General features: G+C 34.6%; 1 protein-coding gene across 2 annotated transcripts in view; it reads left to right on the forward strand.

Annotated features, from left to right (window-relative positions):
* The first annotated feature begins 1,485 nt into the window (after nt 1–1,485).
* The window catches only part of LOC126969164 (uncharacterized), a 31,945-nt gene continuing 8,256 nt past the window's right edge, over nt 1,486–25,174 (forward strand). For both annotated transcript variants that reach the window (XM_050814487.1, XM_050814493.1), the window contains exons 1-17: nt 1,486–2,794; nt 3,526–3,678; nt 4,958–5,070; nt 6,120–6,282; nt 7,501–7,633; nt 9,894–10,024; nt 12,616–12,819; nt 13,890–14,033; nt 15,160–15,336; nt 15,784–15,913; nt 18,613–18,747; nt 19,024–19,231; nt 20,130–20,295; nt 21,369–21,530; nt 21,780–23,904; nt 23,988–24,186; nt 24,740–24,923. In XM_050814487.1, the coding sequence (XP_050670444.1) occupies nt 2,009–2,794; nt 3,526–3,678; nt 4,958–5,070; nt 6,120–6,282; nt 7,501–7,633; nt 9,894–10,024; nt 12,616–12,819; nt 13,890–14,033; nt 15,160–15,336; nt 15,784–15,913; nt 18,613–18,747; nt 19,024–19,231; nt 20,130–20,295; nt 21,369–21,530; nt 21,780–23,904; nt 23,988–24,186; nt 24,740–24,923 (5,313 nt within the window). In that variant the 5' untranslated portion in view covers nt 1,486–2,008. The remainder of the gene's footprint in view (nt 2,795–3,525; nt 3,679–4,957; nt 5,071–6,119; nt 6,283–7,500; nt 7,634–9,893; nt 10,025–12,615; nt 12,820–13,889; nt 14,034–15,159; nt 15,337–15,783; nt 15,914–18,612; nt 18,748–19,023; nt 19,232–20,129; nt 20,296–21,368; nt 21,531–21,779; nt 23,905–23,987; nt 24,187–24,739; nt 24,924–25,174) is intronic.

Below are 25,174 nucleotides of genomic sequence, written 5' to 3' on the forward strand. Positions count from 1 at the left end.
CCCATCTATTACTTCTGTTTTCACTGGGGAATCAATTGCCATTCTTGAAGCAATTTTATTTGTTAAGGCTCATGGCATGAACAATTCTATTATTCTTTCAGACTCCAAAAATTGCCTTCAATCAATACCGTCAAATCCATTTAGGTCTAAAAGTCATTTTGCAATTATATTTAAAATAAGGGAATCTTTGAAAGAATGCTATGACCTCAATATTAACATCGTTTTAGCATGGATTCCAGGTCATTCAGGCATTCTTGGTAACGAAGACAGCTATTGCAACAGGTTCCCTCCAATACTCAAAAGTTTTCTCCCATGACTTGCGCACCATCCTGAAACCCAAGTTGCATGAGAGTTGGTCCAGCATTTGGCAAGCTTCCAAAAACTCTAAAGGCAAATTTTATGGAGATCTACAACCCGTAATTCCTCAGAAACCTTGGTTCTCGAAATTTTAAATTCCCAACAAGTCAGTGATTTCAACTATTTGTCGTTTACGTTTTAATCATGCTTGTACCCCAGTACTTTTGGCTAAAATAAGAATTAGGGACAATTCCTTGTGTGAATGTGGTCTAGATGAGGGAAACGTGGATCATTTATTCTTCAATTGCCCTTCTTTATACAATTTTATACCTCCTGAAATTCCCCGCCCAACTTCCTTTAAATGTCTCCTCTCCCTAGTTTTCACTCCTTTTGTTTATATTTTGTGTAAATATATTAAAATAAATAAGATTAAGTTGTAAATAGCACTAAGTACTTATATCAAATAATTTAAGTATTTATATTTGTGTTTGTCCCTTATAGTCCTAACAGCATGTATATTTGTTTCAGGTATAAGAAAATAAAACTTGTTTCAATCTTAAGCGCCGATCACTACCATTAAAATTAGTAAAAGAATACTCTAAGCTTGGTGGTCTACCTTAACGTGACATTGGCAAACTTGTGGTATACCTTCCACAGGAGCCATAGTAGGAAGAATAGAATAGATAGAATAGTCATATCGTCATTCGAAAGGATGTGACCTAAATGTTTGAACTCATCAACAAGCATAAGCTTTAGCTAATAATAATATTATTATGATATACTGATTAATATTCTTATGATTTAATTTTGTAATTTGGAATTAGAATCTTTGCGTTATATTGTCACACGATTTAGCTAATATTTATTTAGGATTAAAATCTGTGCAATAGCTAATTTTTTTGATAAATCTTTTTATTTTTATTTGACCTTTGATTTTAATTCAATGCAATTCGATTCGCAATTCTATCAATAATTATTTTACAAGAAAGGCTTACTTTTGGCATGGTCTAAGGTTGTGTCAAGTGTGTGACGGATGCTGGGCTAAGGCATCTGTGGCATTATTAAATATTATTATCTGTTGATAATAATGATGTAGTCGTGTGTTGCTATAATGAAAAATATGTGATTTAGAATTTCCAACTTCAATCAACAATGACCACAAAGTTGTGTTTTGCTCGGCTGTAAAATCACAAAATTTGTAAAATGGGACGGTCGTGCAATAAATTGGTATTGCAAAGTATTCTTTATTGTATTTTGCCCATAAAGTTGGAAGCGATGAGCTCTTGAAGACATTTAAAAATTTTTGTAAACACGCTTGCGGATTGAGGAATAATTATTATTCTAAGTAGGTATTATAGTATTTATCGAATGCTATTTTATTGCGGAAGTAATGGCTTCCCAAATTTTAATTGTATAAAATATAGTTTTGTTTATGTTTATGTAAACTAATAGACAATTCATTCAAGACTAATTAAAGGGTATAGTTTCAAGATTAACTATCATGGAATCATCGTGACCTCCCAATTTTAGCGTCCCTTGAAATAACAAGGTGAATAAAAACCGCATTTGAATCAAATTATTGTGGTATTTGAGGTAATAAACCATTTAAATAATTTATAGCACCTCATTTAATTGTTCTTCAATCAATAAACTATACAAAGTCGAAATGAACAAAAGGTGAAGTTTATAATACAAAAACTATTTGTTTACAATGTACGACGCTGGTGGGACGATGTCATTCGGAGATAAAAGAGGAAATCAGCGTGAAGAGGAAGATACATCTGGAGAAGACGCGGTAGAAAGCGATGATGAAGATGAAACAATCGCTAGAATACAGAGAGCTCACTTTGCTCAGGCCGCGGCGATGAACCCTCGTCGGCGACCGGTTCCTCGTCCTAGACGGATGAGCCATAAAAGAAAATTGGAAGCAGTTAGAAATTTTCACGATTTTACTAAAAAGTTGAAACAAGACACAGGCATAAAAATTCGAAGTTTAGTAGGGAATGATTTGATAGAATATAGTGATTTTTCTAGTGAGGATAATAATAGTGACAGTGATGGTTTATCAGAGGAAGAATTCACAGTTGACCCGAATGCTGTGCAGGATTTAAATGAGGAAAATGAAAGTTACATTGATCCGGAAACAGGTGATATTGTGGAATCCAAAGTGAAAAAGTCAATTGAAAAGGAAGTTGAAGAAGCAACATGTGTAAGTGATAGTACTGAAGAGCCTAAAACACTTTCAATAAGTGACATTATAAATGAAGGTGATTTAGATTTAACCAAAAATGTTGAAATCACGGGAGTCGAGGAGAGTGATTTGTGTCCAGAGAAAACCGCTGAAGATTTGTTAGACATGAAAGATGATAGCAGTCAGAGTTTTGACATTACAGACAAATTAAAAGACATGGGGGAGATTAGTGTTAAGCAATCAAATAAATCAGAAGGTGAGGAATCTACTCCAAATGAGGAAACAAAATCAGAGAATGATGATGAGGTAAAGTATATTATATTTTACTTGTAATTTAGATACATACTTATTTTCTTTCTTATTCTTTTCTTGGGTCTGGATTACAAAATTCTATGTTTTCAGTATTGTTATTATTATTGTCTGTCAATCCCAAAAAAAAAGTAACTATCAACAAATAAGTAGTTCCTCAGTGAGACCGACTGTTTTGTGATGTATTAAATGCACATTATAGACTAGAACACCTTGTTGGGTTGTTTTGATTGGTAACTTAAAGTAATGGTGCACACTGCAGGGTCTGGAGCACACTTTGTCCTCTGTAGTTATCATATATATTATACATCTCCCGGCGCGTGAGTGAATGCATTGAGAACCTTGTCGTTCAGGGCAAAGTGGAGGGTACCAGAGAGTGTGGACGGTCACCCATGCATTGGACCGACCAAATTAAGTACGCTGTGGGCGGATTGAATGAATGCACAAGACTGGCGGCCAGCAGCGAAAAGTGGGAAAGTCTCGTGGGGCGCATCACATCTGCCCCAAAAGTTTCCACTTTGTGATGACGACAAAGAAGAAGTTATGATACACAGTAACAAATGTATCATCACTAATTTTTAACATGAAAAGTAGTGAACAATGCAGTGACCAATGCAGTGTTCACTTCTAATTAAAATAACTAACAATTGATTCTCAGCAAATTGAAGATTACAACAACAATCTTCAAGTTCCAGTTCTAGTTTTTAATTATTCATTATTTTTTTCAGATGAAATCCGTAAATAGTAGCGCATTAAATGTTCGACGCAACATAAGAGAAGTAATGGATGAAAAAAATTTGGATGCATCAACATTAGCTGCTCAGAGACAAGAATCTGAACGTCTGGCGAGAGTACAGGAACAGCAGAGGATTATTAGAGAGGTTAAATCTTTTATTGATTTCCATGCTTTCCATGCTTGATTTTATTAAGGATATAACTTACAACCTGTTGATATTATTATTAAGTATTTAATAAGCTTAATTGTGTGAAGGCAATAACTATAGGTGTGTAGACACTTTTTAACATGCATGGTGTGTTTGACACACAGTCGTATTGTGTGTCAAACACATATTTTGTGTTTTAACAGTGAGTGTATGTAAATTAGTTTGTTAAAACTAGAACCTTAATTTAAAGATAAGGCCATATTTAAATTGAAATAACTCTTGTATTGGACAACATGCAGTTCATTTTTAAAGTATAGGCTTTTATTGGAAGTTTTCTAATTTGTATTATCTAATATTTCTTTTGCTCTTCTAATAATTTATCATTTAGATAGAAATACAAATAAATTTATTTGCCATAGGGAGTGAGCATTACATAACATATTGCAACAACACTTGGTAATTGTCATGAAGCGCCATCTATGTTCATAAAGGGGCTTTGCCATGGGGAGACGAACTGATAAAAAACCCACCCCAAGTTTTAAATTGTATAACATCTTAGCCTACATAATATTATTTAATTTGAGGGTGGCCTGCACAGAACCAGACTGTTGGCCTTGGTTCTATTCACTCTTTTTTAGTTTTTATAATAATTACTTCTTTAATGTTTTAACATTTAAGATTCATATATAACAACTAGCTGACCCAGCAAACGTTGTATTGCCGATATTAAAATCGCGATACAAAAGTAACTGTTGATCATAGATGGGTGAAAATTTTAAGTTGTATGTATTTTTTAATGCTGACTCATAATCAAACAAATTTAAAAAAATATCAAAAAAATTAAAAAAAAATTTGGCGTGGATTACCCTTGACATTTAGGGGGATGAAAAATAGATGTTGTCCGATTCTCAGACCTACTATCCAATATACACTCAAAATTTCATGAGAATCGGTCAAGCCATTTCGAAGGAGTTTAACTACAAACACCGCGACATGAGAATTTTATTTTATTAGATATTGCACATATTACATACATCAACTTGGTTCTTATATTCTTTTTAATAAACTGCGGAGGATTTATGTTAAGTCTGTTGTAACTTAGATAGATCAAATTCAAATTAGCTACTGGCAAAATTGTGGAATATCAAAAAATTTCTATAAGAAAAATTAAAAAAATATCAAGTTTCCGATAATTATGTCACTATCTAGATTTTTGTCATTGGTCTAAAAAACATTCACACTGAAAATATTTTAAGCCTGGTTTGATTATTTACAGGTCCAAAGGCAAATAGCAATAAACAGACAAAACAAAATTCATCAAAAAACTATATCTCTTCTGCAAGGAGGTTCTTCTATATTGAAAAAGTCGGGGCTGGGACAAAAACTAAAGTAAGTGTAGTATGCCATTTCCATTTTGATATAATGGGTTTGTATAAACCACTGACCTCTACTATTTACCACTGAAGTGGTGGCTCCGAAAGGGCTTTTGTGCCTGTTTGATATTCACCATTTTGGCACTGTTGGCTATGCAGCGTCAGTCTATGGTACTAAAACTAGTGATGATAACATCAGCAAACATTGATAGATGGTGGGGAAACTATTTACAAAAAAAAGTTGTGTACTTAATTATGTTGATTCTTGAAGTATAAATAACACGGAACAAACGGAACGGAAAGAACGAAATTAATTCAAAATGCAAAATACTTCAGAATATTGTATGTCCCTTCTCAGCCTTTAGTATTATATGTAAAAATTAGTTCTCTGGATGCTCGCAATTGGCGCTTCAAATAGGCACAAAAGATTTGCTTTCAAACATATGGAACAGCCTGTTCATAGTATTAATAGTTCAGTTTGGTCAGTGATATCAAATGAAAGTGCCGCACAGTGAGTGCAAGTGTGACACGTTATGCTGAATTCTGCAGCATTGGCTTGGTCATAACTAGTTACTTTCTATGACATGACTGTAATGAAAAATATTATAATCATTACTTATATTATTAGAAAAAAAAAAATTTTCAAATTTCTGTATTTTTTTTTTTATGAAAATAAGGGACGAGACGGCAGGACGTCCAGCTGATGATAATTGATACGCCCTGCCCATTACAATGCAGTGCCGCTCAGGATTCTTGAGAAACCCCAAAAATTCTGTGCTGCACTACAACTGCGCTCGTCACCTTGAGACAAGATGTTAAGTCCGATTGCCCAGTAATTTCACTAGCTACGTGGCCCTTCAGACCGAACACAGTAATGCTTATACATTACTGCTTCACGGTAGAAATAGGCGCCGTTGTGGTACCCATAATCTAGCCGGCATCCTGTGCAAAGGAGCCTCCCACTTACTTTTGTACATATTAAAATATGTACAATTACTAGTAAGCTACAATTACTTATAATTATAGCTTACGAAGGTACATAATATTAAATGATCTATTTTATAGTTTACCGAACACAGTATTAGTTAAATTACCATCTGGTGAACTAAAGAGAACTACAGTGAAGCAAGGACAGTTGGAAGTTACAAAAGTGCCGAAGCCTACTACATCTGCATCGGCTATGGCACACAAAATGGGGAAAGGTGACCAAAAGACTGAAAAGAAAGAAGTAAGTACCAGTGATGAAATTTTGTTATTGTTTAGATACAATGGGTCGTGTGTGGATTAAAAAAGTGCCTCCGAAAACGTTTACCTACAGGGGCCGGTTGTTGAATAAATATTGTTACTCTTAACAATTACCGTTTCGACTTATTTTATTATGTATATATTATATCTATATCAAATAATTGCCATAAAGTAAGTAATCTACAAAAGGTAACATACATAGTATCACAAATTGAGTGTCTTATCTAAAACGGCTGTGGATATCACTAGAAAATAGGCACATCTCATAAACTTACAAGTCTAATATTTATATTAGCAATTAGAATTGTACATTTTACTTTTGCACTCAATACTTCAGTATTTCTTATGTTCACATAAGAAATACACCACTATTGTAAAATTGACAAAGGTAAAATGTGTTATCAGTAACCATTACTAAACACACCTATGAGAAATAAAAACAATGCAAAAAAATATCCCACATATATATGTTTATTTCCATTCGAACTTCCTTCATTTTACTATAATATAATAAACATACCTACATAAATACAATTTTATTCACAAATTGCTATTTATTCACCCACGACCATGTCATTATTTTAGGCAGGATTTTTGAAAAGCTTAACATGTAATAATTATCTTATATTTCTGTATAAAAGATAATCTGACTGCATAATATTTACGATGTCTTTAAGTATTTTATAAAAGGAAGGTAAAAGATAGCGACATATGGAAAACTTTTTTTTTTCAGAAGGACAATATTTTTTTTTTATGAAAATGAGGGACAGGACGAGCCGGACGTTCAGCTGATGATCGCCCTGCCCATTACAAGCTGTGCCGCTCAGGATTTTTGAAAGACCCAAAAATTCTGAGCGGCACTACAACTGCGCTCATCACCTTGAGACATAAGATGTTAAGTCTCATTTGCCCAGTAATTTCACTAGCAACATTACTGCTTCACGGCAGAAACAGGCGCCGTTGTGGTACCCATAATCTAGCCGGCATCCTGTGCAAAGGAGCCTCCCACTGCTGACATAAAAAACGGTTCATGAAAATTTAGAGCAACGTTAAATTTAAGCAATCTTTTCAATAAATAAAAGGCTTTGAAATTGAAAACTGTTTCACAGAGCCCAACCTTTTATTTTTTGTAGGTAATGAAAAACTAGTGGTTTTTCCTTGACTTTCTGCTAGAAAATTTAGTGTTCAATTCTATTTGTAGGTTGTTGAAATAGTAGACAGTAGTAGTGGCGAGGAGTCATCATCATCATCTTCGGATTCGGATGACTGCATAATGCTTTCTGACTCTGAAGTCCCAGCTAGCCCTGAAGCAGAGGAGGACCCAACTAACTCAGGTAATTTTTTCATGCCTTATATTGTGTTTGCCACCCACAGCCATGCATACCTATATATAGGCAATTTAGCAGCAATTAGGCAGCTTACCTTATTGAGAACCTAAATAATAATACCCCTAGTGTTAAATTTCAAATGAACGACCAAACTACACATTAAGATTTTCCTAACACTAAATACCTATGTTATGTAGGCACACATAGGTCAGCGCGCCATGGAAAGAATGAAATGATAGGGATCAAAAGAATGTACAAAGTAAGGCAGGAAATATGATTAGAGGAATAGACAAATGGAGTAAATTAGTCACCCAGTGGTACCCAAGGAATGGTAAAAGAAGAAGAGGCACACCACAGAGTAGAGGGAATATAACACAGGTAGCAGAAACCACCTGAGGTAGAGTAGCTACCGAAAGGCAGGAATGGAGAAGATTGGAGGAGGCCTTTGCTAACTGGCAACCGGACACGCAGAAATGGAGAAGAAGAGATATTTACAAATGATAAACTGTCCAATGGAAAGGTTAATAATAATATTAAATATATTATGTACCTAACCATTGTCTGAACTGTGGTTGCAAGATAATTATTATATATTTTATATGATATACATACATTAGTGTATAAACATATCCATGATGAGGACGAGTATATTAACAGGTTCATGGAAGCTGTTCAAAACGGCTGGGTCTAAATTCTTCTAGGCCAGCCTTTCAAAAAGAACTGGCAAAATCTCAGAGTCAACCCTGAAAACTTACACTTCAGTCCACGGGTGATACTTCCCAATACAGGCAGCTATATACGGCCAAGCAAATGAGAGCTGGTAGTTCTTTTGTGCTTGATATCCTCCAGAAGTTATTCCATTCTGTTATCCTCGAGGGCGATATGCCGCAAGCATGGCACATAAGTATAGTCGTGCTATTCTTCAAAAATAGTGATGAAAATCCTTTTGAACATCTTCAGACCGATTGTCACTTCTGAGGTATAGGCTAGCTGTTTGCTAGGGTTATCAAGACGCGTCTCGTGCCCAGGTTCGGTGACTTCCTGCCTCCCGACCAAACCAGATTCAGAAACAGATTTAGCATTGTAGACCATACGCTGCGGCAGGTTATACCGAAGACGGAGGAGTATAACCAACCATAGTGACTAGTTATACTCGTCCGTCTTGGCGTGGCCGTTCATGGACAATTAGGGAAAGCCCTTGATTCGATCGAGACCTGGAAGGTGCTCCAGTCTCTCTAAAGATGTCACATCGTTTATCGATATATAGAGGTGTTGCCAGTTGGTCGCTAACTATGGGCTTATGAGAACGCTCATGATCACTCAGAGAACAATGGAGAGGGCTATGCTCGGATTTCACCCTGTGAGATCGAATCAGAAATGAGGAGATCTGTAGGAGAATCTAAGTCACCGTTACAGGCCAGATTATTACAAAACTGAGGTTGGAGTGGGCACTTGGCCATTGGGGCAATAAAGTCCTTGAATGGCAACCTCGTACAGGAAAACGCAGTTTTAGTAGGCAATGATGATCTGTTCAAGACCCCCGAAATAGGCTGGATGATGGAAAAGTTCTATTCTTCTCAATATTTGATTTGTTGGAAAAAACTGGCCAGATCAAATGTTGAGGTTCTAGATAATGTTGTTTTATTTGTATGAGGTATTATTAAGGAACAAGTATTGAGAAAAATAGAACTTGAATAAAATGATACTCGTACATGCAAGTGGAATAAGTATATCTATGGCTATTCCTATGGGACAGATTTGACGATAATGTTGTTTTTGTGTATGACTTACCCCAATATCTGTGTAAATTTCATCTATGACACACATTGGTCAAAAATAAAAGAGTTCCACCAGTGGGACCTTTGCACAGGCAGCCGGTTAGATTATGGGTACCACAACGGCGCATATTTCTACTGTGAAGCAGTAATGTGTAAACATTACTGTGTTTCGGTCTGAAGGGCACCATAGCTAGTGAAATTACTGGCCATATGAGACTTAAAATCTTATTTCTCAAGGTGACGAGCGCAATTGCGTTGCCGCTCAGAATTATTGGGTTCTTCAAGAATCCTGAGCGGCACTGCATTTTAATGGGTAGGGCGTATCAATTAACATTAGCTGAACGTCCTGCTCGTCTCGTCCCTTATTTTCATAAAAAAGAAGTTCTATTTTCCTATATTAGGTATAAAAATATTATCTATTGTTTCCTCATTCAGAATTAAAGTTTTTTACTTTTAATGATTGTGAGCGATAATTTGTATGTTTACAGGCCTTCATGTAAATGACACTTATAATGTACCAGATGAACAAGGCAGAGTTCTTATAAACATAGGTCATCCTGAAAACGAAGAGGATATATTTTTAGCTCCACAGATTGCCCGCGTTATCAAACCACATCAGGTACCGACTTTTCTAATTAGGCTTTTTATTTATTAAACATGTGCCTCCATATGCGAAGCTATAGAAACAAGAAATATAAATATTTTTACTAACCATATGGAGTGACAATAACATAACATATTGCAATAACACTTGGTAAACATCACAAAAACCTACATCATTTCGTAAAGGGTTATGACATGAGGAGAAGAACTTACAGACCATCTTTTAAATCATATACCAACTAAGCCTAGTTATTATAATAAAATAAAATTTTAGGTGGCCTGCGCAGAAGCAGACAAGAACCATGCATTTATATAAACCACTATACTATAGTAAGACTTCTTTGTCAAAGAAGCTTTGATTATTTTTTTTGAATTTGTACTCAGTAAGTAATTGAATACTAGGACCTATGAAGGAGCCCTTAACTCTAGCTAACTTCATAAATGGCATGTACAGTTTATTCTTTCAAGAGAACGGAATAAACTCAAATCACAAATTTCTTGAATTCTGTTATAATTCTTTTAGCATACATTATATTGATGTATATGTATTACGAGGGAAGGGTTAGGATGTTTATCAACTTGAATATTTCCCGAATCAAGTCTCTTGCTCGCAAGAAATTAACAATAGCTATAGATTTTGTCTCAAAATGAGAGGCATATATTAATTTTTACACTATGGTGACAACTCTCTTCACTAGTTTGTAGATAACAGCTATCAAAGATAATAATACCAGGCCTGTCCCACTCCCGTGTAGGTATTGAAAACGTAATTACGTGCGGCAGCCACGCCGGAGGGGCTGTCTAGTAGGGACTTACCGAGTGTTCACGAGCGAGCAGAAACGCACGCGCGAGCTTTGTTACCCAACCGATATTTTAAAGTGGTTATTATTATTATGAAATTACTATTCATGATAACCTAACATACAAAGTAGGTTTAATGGTCGTATTCAAACTCGTAAGTACCTACCTACCTAGCTATCTAAATAGTTCCTACTTTTTGTAGGATACAAATAACTATGTTGACTATGTCGTGGTCTTCCAATACATATATACTTCATATGCAATGAATGTACGTTGTACAATGAAATAATATTGATTTATCATTACGATAATATTATACCAATTTATATTAAATACCAAAATCTGAACTATTTTTACAAGTTATGGCCTTATACTAAGTAGGTACAGTTTTTTACTTTTTGCTACGCATTTTAGTAGGTACCTATGTTGAAGTGTTTTATTTTGGTCATTATAAATGTCTCTTGTTAGGTATTAACAAACAAATCATATATGAATATAGACACTAGGATTTGTCAGGTCAGGTTTAGGATTATGCTGTCGGTTCTTATATTTTCATGTGTTTTAATTAAATAATAGTAGTTTTAATTATATAAATAAATATTCCGAGTAAATTATTTTTTTAAAGAAGACAACCCTAACGTCGTCAGAATAGGTAAGAGTCACGCGATAGAAAGGGAGGCAACTTCTAGGTGAATATAAATGTAGGTTATTCAGCGCTGTGCGATCTGAATCGCACCTAATCGTATTGTATTGACATAATATTTGTGTCGGAAATATATTAATTTAATATACGTAAGTAGTTATATTTCAATATTTTATTATTTATTTTTTTATTTACATTAACACTTCAGTATCAATATTTCCTTCCCATTCAGATTCCAAAATTATGTTACGATTGGTGAATTTTTGAGAGAAAAATTGTCGAGGACGAAAACCAGATTTACTTTCTGAGATTTATACTCACGATTCTTAGTCGGAACTGCAGCTGTCTTTATCACTTTGATTAATGTCTCGCCCGCGTTAGCATGACGGTATATTGTTTAAGAAATCTTAAATCTGAGGTATTAGCTAATGTTGCCGCTTAAGGTTATTTGTATCTTACGAAGCCTGGTAGAATTAGTAATAAGCTAGTTAATTATTTCTAGTGTTGTAACAATTACGATCACTATTTAGCAAAAAAAGACGATTTTTGCGGACGTACCCCTGACTTCTTTTATATACCACTGGACTGGCGGCTGTCAAAGTGCTTTTGTGCTTGTTTGATATTCGCTATTTTGCCGCTGTTGGGCATATAGATGGTGGGAAACTATTTACAAAAAAAATGTATACTTTATTAAGTTGATTCTGGAAGTATTAAATAACACGGAAAACGAACGAAATTAATTCAAAATGCAAAAATACTTCAGAGTATCGTAAGTTCCTTCGTAGCCATTTGTATTATACGTCAAAATTAAATTAGTTCTCTGGACGCTCTCGAGTGGCACTTCAATTAAGCACAAAAAATTTGCTGTCAAACATATGGAATAGCCTGTCCCGTGGTATTTATACAGGTCAGTAGGATGTATATATTAAACTTTCATAAATATACTGACATAATATATTTCTTTAAATTTTCTTGGAGTGGTGGTCTATATGACGTATAACTATACTGTCTTTAGCTATCTTCTGCAGCGCAAAAACTACATTTATGTCAGTAGTAAAGCTCCATTGCAATTTTTTTTGTCTTATTTCTATATGTTTTCTCTTCGCGATGTAATAAGCGTGTGATGCTTGCTGGATTCTCCAAACTATTTAGTTTTTTTTCAGATTGGTGGCGTCAGGTTTCTATTTGACAACATCATTGAATCTGTGGAGAGATTCTCGACTTCTACTGGATTCGGTTGTATATTGGCACATTCAATGGGCTTAGGAAAGACATTACAAATCGTGTGCTTCTGTGATATATTCCTGCGTCATACTGCTTCTAAAACTGTCCTGTGTATTATGCCTATAAACACATTGCAGAATTGGGTGAGTCTTCTCATATCACAATTATTAAATACTAGCTGACCCAGCAAACGTTGTATTGCCATCATAGTTAACAGCTGTAGTTAATCCACTAAGTATAGGTAGTTAGAATAAAGTTCGTTTTTTACCTCCTGAGAAACAAATATTCTAATTAGTTATTCATTTTTAACTATTTTTTCAATTTGATTTCTGAACGACGGGGTCACATCAAAGGAAAAACAAAATCGTTGTTTTTATTTAATTCCGAGCATTTTCATATTTATTCACCTTTTAAACTTTCTCTAAACTTCCACAATTAATTTAAGACCAAAATTAGCCAAATCGGTCCAGCCGTTCTCGAGTTTTAGCGAGACTAACGAACAGCAATTCATTTTTATATGTATAGATATAGGTATTAAAATTACGTATTGTTTTGTTTTTAATTGAACAACACAAAAAGCAGGTTAATTTTGTTGATATTTTGACACAAATTAGGAATAATAATGTCTATACTAGATTACTACCTAATCTACCATCCAGAGCTTCACTGACCTTCTTTCGAGGGTGCAAATGGACAAGCTACAAACCTGCTGTCGATCACATTACATTACAAACATATCAGAGATTATATCTCATAGTCTCAGGGTACCTTACTCCCGTGCATTGGAAAAGGGGCTGAAGAACCGCGTGACGTCAGAAGACAGTTTTCAGTTTGAAAACGGTACTTTTGTTTGGTGAGTTTTCTCATGTCTGCCTAGTCGTCTTGCCTCTTTCATGTTGCGATACTTATATGATGCGGTAATGACACAGATTATAATGTTACATCATGAGAAGATAAACACTTAACATTGTGCGGCCACAGCACTGCGGAGTGTGACGCGAACGTCGCGTTTATAAGCTATCCAAACACACTTTCGTGTGAAATGCATGCAGGCCGTTGACATGAAAACACTAATGTTATGGTTTAGCAGTGAATGTTGTTCATCAGTTGGTTCATTGGATCATTCACTCACTTGTTCCCGTAATAAAATAAGAGTATTGTAGTATTTTAACAAATAATATAAATATAAAACTAATTATCAAGCTGATTTTAGGTGGCGGAGTTTAATATGTGGCTTCCTCTAGATGCATCAACTAGTCCCTTGTCAGCACATGGTGAGGTCCGACCGAGGAACTTTCCTATATACGTACTTAACGATAGCCACAAGACGTTACAGATGCGTGCTAAAGTAGTCAAGGTTAGTGACCACCATTTTATTAAATACATTGCTACACACACACACACATTTTATTTTTATTTAATTATAATGCAGAAAGGATGCCGGCTAGATTATGGGTACCATAACGGCGCCTATTTCTGCCGTGAAGCACGTTTCGGTCTGAAGGGCGCCGTAGCTAGTGTAATTACTGGGCAAATGAGACTTAACATCTTATGTCTCAAGGTGACAAGCGCAATTGTAGTGCCGCTCAGAGTTTTTGTGTTTATCAATAATCCTGAGCGGCACTGCATTGTAATGGGCAGGTTATATCAACCAATAAGCTGAACGTCCTGATCGTCTCGTCCCTTATTTTCATAAAAAAATGTTTCATTTGTCATTGTCATTTGTCGAGGAATTACTGACCCCGAAGATACAGTTCTAACTAATTTCGGGGTCGGAGGTGTCGCAATTCCGCTAAGATGAGTCCATTTTGCGTGCTGCAAAATGCGTTTTTGAATTTTATTACAATTAACAATTAACCATGTAAATAATTAACTAATATTATATAATAAACATTGTAAATTTTGTAATTAAAGTTATCTGAAAAGAAATGAATGAGTGTATAGAAATGGAAAATAATCTTTTTATATATTTTATATTTGATAATTTTTATTTGCCTTGGTTGGTTGGTTGGTAGGTAGGTTGGTTTGTCTTTATTTACGGGTCAAAACCAAGTAAATGCAGCGTGTGGTGGACCTATATAATATACACAATTCCACTTTACATTATTTTGTTATATCTCAAAGGGTTTAAACACCTCTCCGACACCTACTGAAACGTGACATTGGCGAGTTGGGGTGCCCTTTCCACAGAATCCACTAAAAAGAATAGAATAGAATAGACACCTCCAACAAATAATGGTTACTGTATACAAATATGTATAAAAAACATAATATAACATAACATTCATTAGTGAAAACAATGTGAAAATCGGTGCAGTAGTTTTTGAGTTTTTCGCGAACAGACAGACAGACAGACGCGGCGGAGGACTTTATTTTATAATATGTAGTGATCTTATTCAAATAACAGAAATCGAGCCAAATGTGTATATTAATTTATTTATCATACTTCTGCATAAAATGTTTATTTTTTTTTTATTGAACAGGACTGGACAACAACAGGTGGTGTTCTTATGATAGGCTATGAATTGTACAGGTTATTGTGTATGAAAAAAGATAAAAAACCTCGTAAGAAAAAGAAAGCAGATGCAAAGTTGGATGTGGAGAAAGACAAAGAGGAGAAGAAGAGTGACAGACCTGAAGTTGGCAATGAAGATACCCAGGTGTGATTTTTTTAAATCTTACTTTATTCTGTCATCAAATACGGCTATAATCACTTACATGAATTCTCTTAAATACTTTATACGTCTAGATGGACTATGACAGCTGTGACAAAAATTGAGTTGAGAGTTAAACATGTATTTTGAGCAATTCACGCACACTAACACAAAGTGTCATACATCGCGAGTGTAAGACGTAGCTTGTCATGCACACTATAGTATTAAACCCGGCCTATTTTTACCGGTCTAATTATCTATGATTAGTCTTATCTATTCTTTATAAAACTTTATATTCATTATTATTTGCCATAGATGGAATGCACAGATGCCCTTTATTTGCCTCTTAAACGAAGAATCATCAAACTTTTTTATATTTTTACCTTACTTTAATATGACATATATACTTTATGTATGAACATATAATATAATAATTATTTAAATAATCCTCAGGGTTCAGATGTAACAAAAGCATCGGATGATACACGCATAGATAAGGATGACGGTGAGAACAAAATGGACGATTTAAAAGATGATAAAAAAGAAGATACTCCAACAGATGAAGAAAAGAAACTGTTAGATGGTTAGTACCTAACGTCTCTACTGATTGTAGACTATTTAGATGTGTGGGATGATAATAATAATGATAGTACTTGGCTATTTGTGAAGTACCTACAGTTTTGTCGAATATAGATAGTGGTAAATGAATGAAGAGGAATGTAGATGGATGGGTGTGTGGGGAAAGTTTTGGGAATTGTCGACTTAGACATGCAAATTGACTCTCAGATCAGGGGTGTATTGAAAAGCGGTCCGATTAACAGTACCTAAGATACGTACTAGTTTAACGGCCGTTCCCAATATACTATCCACAGATAGAGATAAATTACTACCGTCTACTGTCAGTAAGTGGCTGTCAATAATCTGAAGCTGTCACAATATACCCGATAAGTCATTCTTATCGCCGTATATTAGGACGCGTGAATTGCAATTTCCATACAAACTTCTATCGCTGGTGAGCTATACGTCCTCCCATTGACAGACAGTGTGTACGGATAAGGTGAGTTACCGTCGATAAGTTTATTGGGATAGAAAAGTCAACGATGGTTACAATTTTTATCTCAAGTAGGCCACAACCGGAGATAGACTGAATATTGGGAATGGCCGTTAGACAGTTGGAGAAATGTGGTCACAAATAAATGTGCGGCCATAATTGTGTTTGGTCGAACCCAAGCCGAAATAAAGGCATAAAAAGGCATAAAAGGCAATTATTTTCTCAAAATTGATTCCTTTAGAATTCTTTTTGATGTCATTTCTTATACTACTAGATACTACTACCGCTTCGGAAACAAATAGCGCTCTGAGAGAGAAGAAGCGGCGCAAGAAACTCTCCCAGCATTTTTTTTTTGCGCTCTTTTCAATAAAAATATACAATATTGTACAGTCGCTATAAAATAATCACAATCTAGTCCCAGGCTGTCCGATCATTTAGATATTCAGCAGTGGAGTAATAGGATTTACGACAGAGCCATTTTTTTTATAAAACATTTAAATTTATTTATAGATAATGCCTGAACAGTGGCTGGGACTTTATTGTAGAAGTGTATACATTTACCCTTAAAGCTATTATGTATCTTATGCCTTTCAATAAGCCAAAATCGTACTTTTAGGCCGCAAAAATGGTCGGAGTTGTTTTAGCGGAATAATAATTATTTTTAAAACACTAAAATGTAATTGTAAGTCAGTCAATCATTCAAGAAATTGTAATTATTAATTGGTATTACATAATTATATATTAATTACTAGCTCACCCGACAAACGTTTTATTGCCATATAAATTAGTAAAAATATTTTTGGGTAAAAAAATAGATTAGGACCGATTTTCAGACTCATTTTACTCAGACACATTTTAAAAATATCGACCAAACCGTTTCGGAGTATGGCAACTAACATTCTAACACGATCATATTCGATAAGACGTGTATAATAACAATAACATGTATCATTGAATTCGTGCTTCTTTCTTACGGCCGTTCCCAATATATTTTCTACAGATAGAGATAAATTACTACCTTCTACTGTCAGTAATTACATACATACATAAAATCACGCCTCTTTCCCGTAGGGGTAGGCAGAGACCACTTCTTTCCACTTGCTACGATCCTTACATACTTTTTTCGCTTCGTCCACTTTCATTATTCCTTTCAGGTTCGCTCTCCGGTTTAGGGTACTCTTGCCCTGGCCTTTTTTCAAAACGTCCCTGATTTGATCTTGAAACGTCCGCCTAGGTCTACCCCTTCCAACACTTTCATTCACACTGGCCTTATACACTTGCTTCGTCAATCGTTCTTCATTCATTCTCTCGACATGTCCAAACCATCTCAGCATTAATCAGTCAGTAATTAGCTGTCAATAATCTAAAGCTGTCCCAATATACCCGATAAGTCATTCTTATCGTCTTATATTGGGACGCATGAATTGCAATTTCCATACAAACTATATATCGCTGGTAAGCTATACGTCATCCCATTGACAGACAGCGTGTACGAATAAGGTGAGTTACCGTCGATAAGTTTATTGGGACAGAAAAGTCAACGATAGTTACGATTTTTATCTCAAGTAAGAGATAAGAGTAAGTTGGGAACGGCCGTTAGATAGCTATGTCAATTGATAGATGTTTATTATTTGGATGTGGATAGTTTTAAATGGGAAATTTATATGAATTGTGTATCTATGGATGTGTGTAAATATATGGATGGTGTGAGTGGGAAGATGCCTGGAAACTATTTCAGAAAATATGCAAATATTTTCACATTCACCAGTGGGAGGCTCCTTTGCACAGGACGCCGGCTATATTATGGGCGTGAAGCAGTAGTGTGTAAACATTACTGTGTCTCGGCCTCAAGGGCTCCGTAGCTAGTGAAATTACTGGGCAAATGACACTTAACATCTTATGTCTCAAGGTGACGAGCGCATTCTAAGTACAGCTCAGTATTTTTGGGTTTTTCAAGAATCCTGAGCGGCACTGTATTGTAATGGGCAGGGCGTATCAATTACCATCAGCTGAACGTCCTGCTCGTCTCGTCCCTTATTTTCATTAAAAAAAATAGTAGTCCATAATTTCTGCCTATCTATAACGTTATATGATACAATCATTTAACGTTACTGTATGTAAATTAAATTATGTTTTCAATTAAGTATTTACATCAGTCGCATTAGAATTTCTTTATCATCATCATCTTATGTTTGTGATGTGTGTGTATGTGAATCATCTTTATGTTTCAGAGATGTATGAAGCCCTAGTCAAACCTGGCCCTGATTTAGTGATATGTGATGAAGGGCATCGAATAAAGAATTCTCATTCCAATATATCATATGCACTGAAACAAATGAGAACCAAAAGACGTATTGTACTAACAGGTATGTTCCCTTCACAGATTCGCTCTAAACTATTCAAAAAATACATTCCAAGAAAATATATTGTTTTTAAAATCTTAAATTTTTAATGAATTTCTACCCATTTTATTAAGATTAGAGAGAACGCATAAAATACAAATTCTTTTATATTTATAATACATTTCACTATGTATTTTATGAGTATTTTAATATGACCTTTAATATTATATAATACTTGTTTTTGGCATATTAAAACCGTATTATAAAATATTTAAGTTTTATAATAAAATTATTTTCTAGGTTATCCTTTGCAAAACAATTTACTAGAATATTGGTGTATGGTGGATTTCGTCCGGCCAAACTATCTTGGTAGCAAAACCGAGTTCTGCAACATGTTTGAGAGGCCTATACAAAATGGGCAATGTATTGATTCCACCCCTCAGGATATTAGACTTATGAGATACAGAGCGCATGTGCTGCACTCACTTTTGGTTGGTTTTGTGCAAAGGTTAGTTATATTTTGACCTTGACTAATATATTACTAATTATTTATTTTGCCATAGAACTGCTTCTAATTGGCTAAAAAGAGTAGGTATGTTTAATATATGTTGTAAGTTGCTAAACCGAAGGTCATAAGAGAATAATGTTCGGTTAAATTCGTATCCCAAAAGATATATTTAATTTATCTTAAGTATTTATTCAATTGATATAAACTAATATCATTGTAAGCTTCATGTCATTGTGTTTACGACGTTGAAAGGAATCACAAACGAAAGGGGGCCCTTACATTAGATGAATAACTTATAACAAAAGCCGATCCATGGTGTTACTTTGTCCAGAAGGCCTACAATCCACTTTCAGTCAGTGATTTGACAGGAGCACAGAGTACAATTTTTTTAAATTCGTACTTGCGATATAGCCAGGGGCCTTACTGCGTCATTTAAGTAATTTTATTTTGGGTGTTTATTTTCAGTATTCTGTTTTACAAAAAAGTCCAATAAAGTATTCTCATCTTATCTTTCATCAATTCCATTTGCGTTTATGCCTGTATGTTTTGACTATTTTTTAAAAGTTATTAACAAAATGAATCACTTTCCGCTAAGAAAGTAGCAACTTTTTTTGAATCGCTCACTTTGACACATAAGCTATCCAGTTTAGGTTGAAATATAACCACAAGGTACGAATGGATGAACGGACTAAAACAGTTTGCGATTCAATTTCCGAATTGATTTGACGTCAACCTAAATTGGATAGCTCTAATGACGTCGTGGTATGAAATAGCAAAGCAGTTCATTTTAGGTCGTCAATAGAATCGTAATAACAGTTCAAGGTGGGCCCACAGGACTCGTATACATATAAATTACATCAATGATGACTGATAAAAGAAAAACAATGATATATTACAGACGCTCGCATGCGGTGTTGCAATCGACCCTGCCTCAGAAAGAAGAATACGTCCTGTTGGTCAGAATGACGCCGCTCCAGCGACAACTATACGATCGGTTCATGAATGAAGTTGTCCGATCTGCTTCAGTGCCAAACCCCTTGAAAGCATTTGCTATTTGTTGTAAGGTAAGATATTTATCTACTAATAATAATAACAATAATAATTAAAAGGTTTATTTGATTCAAAAAGTTATCAGAAATCTTATAACTAATAACAATATGGACATTAAAGAACCAAAATGGTGTCTAGTCAGCATTATGTTGGTAATTTTACTTCTCAATGCTGGTATTCTCTAGACACCGAGACACTAAATTCGAGAATTAAATATTTATTAATTAAAATAGATATCTAATCTCTCAAAACTACTGCTAATTAAATATTTATTAATTAAAATAGATATCTAATCTCTCAAAACTACTGCTAATTAAATATTTATTAATTAAAATAGATATCTAATCTCTCAAAACTACTGCTACCATAAACATTGGCAATGAAAATAATAAAATTATATATATAAGTATATAAAAAAATCTGTTAGTAATACACTTATCTAGTATCATTACTTATCTCATACTTATTTATCTAATAGAAGTAAGTTAGTGTCTCCACAAATTTCTATTTGAATACATATTTTCATTATAAAATACAATAAAGAGATATTTATACACTTGTTCGAAATAATTGTGAGAAAATGTCAAAATATAAAATAAACGTGTGTGCAGTTAATTATAAATGTTCTAACTACCATCAAAATCTATTGTAACAAAGCTTATAAATGGTCAATTAATAAAGATTAATAAAATTCCTCGATAGGAATTCGATAATTATTTGCAATTATTTTAACTGTGATCGGAACAAAATCATATTTGAAATGTAACAAATATAATAAATAATCCAATATGTAAGAAATCAAGAATATAGCATAATCATTTTCTTATTGATATCACACCTTGCGAATGCCCTCACGCTATTTAATTGTTAAATTTTATTTTTCTATAAAAAAAGTAGAGATCCGCTGAGTTTTTTACGCCCGTTTCATCTCAGATCTGAGGCGTATATTTTTGAGTTGGTGTTAGCGGTTTGACGTTCAATAGGTGATTTATAATCCTATGAATAAAAACAAGAATTTAAATTTGATAGATGTACACAAAAAGTGACAAGCTTAAGCTTACATGTTCACGGGGTCTCTTATTTTCAGATTTGGAACCACCCCGATGTTTTGTATAACTTTTTGAAGAAACGAAGCGAAGTTAATGCGGCTATTGAAGAAGACTTGGATTTAGAAGAAATTGGCGGTGTTACGAAAGCTGGAAGAGCTAAAAACAATAAATCCCAGGGGAAACGCACTTACAAGCCGAGGGTATAGTAGATATAAATTATTTTAAAATATATGGCCATCACTTTATTATGTTAGCATATCGCAGTTAGATTTCACGTAACGAATTTATTAATTAATTTTAACAGTGCAACAAATTCTTAACTTTAATCATACTAATCCAAGAACTGCTGATTATACAAAAAAGGCTGCACTCAATATTTCTTATTTATTGCTAATGACTTATGTTATTATGTATTTATCGTGCATTATAATGTTTTATTATTATTACAGGGCTCAGGTAAAAAACCAGCAGCCACAATACAGCCAAATACTACAACAGTTGCGCCGACTCAACCTCAAGAAGCTAACAATTTTCCCAACTATCCGACTGGTAGTCAATATGGACAGCCTCCATATAGACAGGATCAACCTGGGGGCAATTATCCTACAGTTAATCCAAATTATCCGCCATACCAGAACTCAGCTCCCGGATATTATCCACCTGGACAAGGATTTAATCCAGAGTATGGCAATAACTTTTATCCACAACAACAATACGAAAATAATTATCCAAACCAATACCCACCTACCAACAACTCTGAGCAGTATAACCAAAATTATTGGGGCAATAACAGCTACTACAACAATTCTGGTTATTACAATAGTACTCAATTTCCTAATAACTCTAATCCAAACTTCAATGCATCTACTGCCGGTTATAATAATCCACAGCAATATCCATCGAATTTTAATGGACCTCCGAATTCACAATATGCAGGAGGCAGTGCACCGCAAAGTAATCCACCTTATCCTAGTGCTAATGTGGCTCCTAGGAGTGCGCCCTACCCTGCCGAAAATAACGAATCTCCGAATAATCCGCCTTCTTATCCCCCCAATAATCAACAGTTTACAACTGGTAATGTACCACAAGACAGCCAATCTTTCGCCCCCAATCCGTTATCTGCAAATACAGCACCATACTCTAATGATAATACTACGCCAATTAGAGAACCGTTTACAAGAACTAATGTTCCCATTGACACCGGATATAACACAGACGTTCAAAATAACTCGACATACACTAGTAGTAATAATAGTTCATCTGCAAATGATGCCCCATTTTCGGCGGATAATCGTGTGACACCATATTCGGCAAACACTCCCCAATCTTACCCACCCAGCCAAGATTATGCAGCCCAAAATCGATCACGTTATCCGACAGATTATCCAAATTCACAGATGTATGGTGAATATAATTCGACCAACATTGTAGCCACGGCACAGTATCCGAACAATCAGTCGCTACAAAATTATAGCGGTCCATATCCACCCCAGCATTACCAAGCCAATAATCCCTATGTAACTGATCTATCCACCTCATACAACCAATACGGAAATCAATCAACTAATTATCCTAACTATCCACCGAGTCAACAGAACATTAGTAATGCAATTCAATCCAACCCACCAGCAATTAAAATGGAAAATAATTTGGAGCCTAACTATGGAGTAAGGGATATTAAAGCCGAATCGAATACTTCACAATCATCAGATCAACCACCATTTGGTAATCACTATAACTATGGTGAGCCAAATGCATCGTTATATCCGGAGCAATCTGGAAATAATGACTTTGATCAATATCAAAACTATCCTTCATTAGAAACTAAACCCCCTCTGTGTAGTGCTGGCTCTGGAAGTCCTGTAACTTCGTGGCCCATGACAGTTACATTGAAGACTGAAGTTGATAGACTAAAAGCTGAAGATAAAATTGAAATGAAATCAGAGTCTGATGGAGAAGTGAAAATAGAAGATTTAGATACAAAAACTATAGTCAAAGATGAGTTAAAAAAGGAAATAAATGATCCTACAATGACGTCCTTGACACCTAACGTGCCAAAACAAGTGAATATTACTGATAAGACATTAAATACTGATAAAACCAAGAGTGGGGGTTCAGAGTCAGAAATTGAAACTCCTAAAAAAGGCAGACGTAAAGGTAAAAGAAAAGAAAGTCCAAAAAGTGATAAATCCAAACCTAGAGCTAGAGCGAAACCTAAAGGAAGGAAAGACAGAAAAAAGTCAAAAGAAAAAGGCAACGAGGAATCAGATTCTGAGCAAAGTGAGAAAGAAGAAAAGTTGAACAAAGAAGAAGAATTAGCAATTGTTAAGAAGAATGAAGAAATGACTTATGACTGGGCGACTGACCTATTGAAAGATTATATTCCTGGTATTATAGAAAACTCAGCTAAAATGGATTTATTCTTTTATTTATTGAATGAAAGTATTAAATTAGGAGATAGAATATTATTATTTAGTCAAAGTTTGTTTACTCTAAATTTAATAGAAGATTTTCTCGGCCGTAATTATATTCCCGGTACTAATCGAGTTTGGGAACGAAACACTTCCTATTTTAGTAAGTACGATAAAATTTATTTAAAAATTCATTAATTGATATCGTATATAGTTTAAGTAACAATTATTTTATAACTTTTTCAGGACTGGATGGTTCCACGCATGCGCTTGAACGCGAAAAGTTGATAAATGAATTTAACGCAAATCCCAACGTATATTTGTTTCTGGTATCAACGCGCGCGGGTTCACTGGGGATTAATCTTGTTGGAGCTAACCGAGTCATAGTGTTTGATGCCAGTTGGAATCCTTGCCACGATACGCAGGCTGTGTGCAGAGTGTACAGGTATCACTTACAAACAAACTTATGCTGAACATCCGGCATTTTCTTATGCCTTCAATTAAATCATTTGCTTTTTACGCAAGACTTATACCTACCTATCTGAGCACCTACCCATTAGAGAACGATTTTATATTATTTTTAATACTAGCTTCTGCCTTTTACTTCATACTCGTATCAAAAGCAATATCACGCTCCCTGTGGCACTCATAAAAATATTACAAAATTTACCTACATCATGCCCCAGATGATGTGTATGTGAAATTTCATGATTGGTTGTGTAGCTAAGGTATGAAATGTTGGTTAACTATACACAAATGTTCATCGAACTTGTGCAAAGCGTTCTTGAGTTATTAAAAGACATAGAGACAAACAAAATCGTAGAATTACTGTCAGATAGTCGTAAAACGTATATTTATTACAAAATAAATAAATTATGGACAGAGGCTCCAGATATATAGTGTTATAGTTTATAATATTAGTTGTTCATTATCATTGATATAAATTTGGTAATTATTTATTTAGAATATAACCAGTTATAATTACAAATTATTTGAAGGTACGGTCAAAAGAAGCCCTGCTTTGTTTATCGTTTCGTCATGGACTGCTGTTTGGAGAAGAAGATTTACGATCGCCAAATAAACAAACAAGGAATGGCAGATAGGGTTGTCGATGAATGTAATCCTGACGCCGTGTTGTCGATGAAGGAAATAACAAATCTCTGTTTCGACAATGATGAGAAGGTATTTTTGAATGTGTCCGAGTTATAATATTAATAACACTCACTGTTTTGGTTCAACCTTATAATAAAAGATCGTATTTACATATCACTTTAAATTTTAATCGACCACCCCATGTGTTACAACTATCGCTATATGGGTGTTGTCAATTGACTGCCTACATTATACACTTTAATAGATTAATACAATTTAATAATTAAATAAATGATGCTAATTAAATAAAATCAACCAAATATTATAAATTAAATAAATTA

The sequence above is a fragment of the Leptidea sinapis genome, chromosome 1, assembly GCF_905404315.1.
Source record: "Leptidea sinapis chromosome 1, ilLepSina1.1, whole genome shotgun sequence".
Classification (NCBI taxonomy): Eukaryota; Metazoa; Arthropoda; class Insecta; order Lepidoptera; family Pieridae; genus Leptidea; species Leptidea sinapis.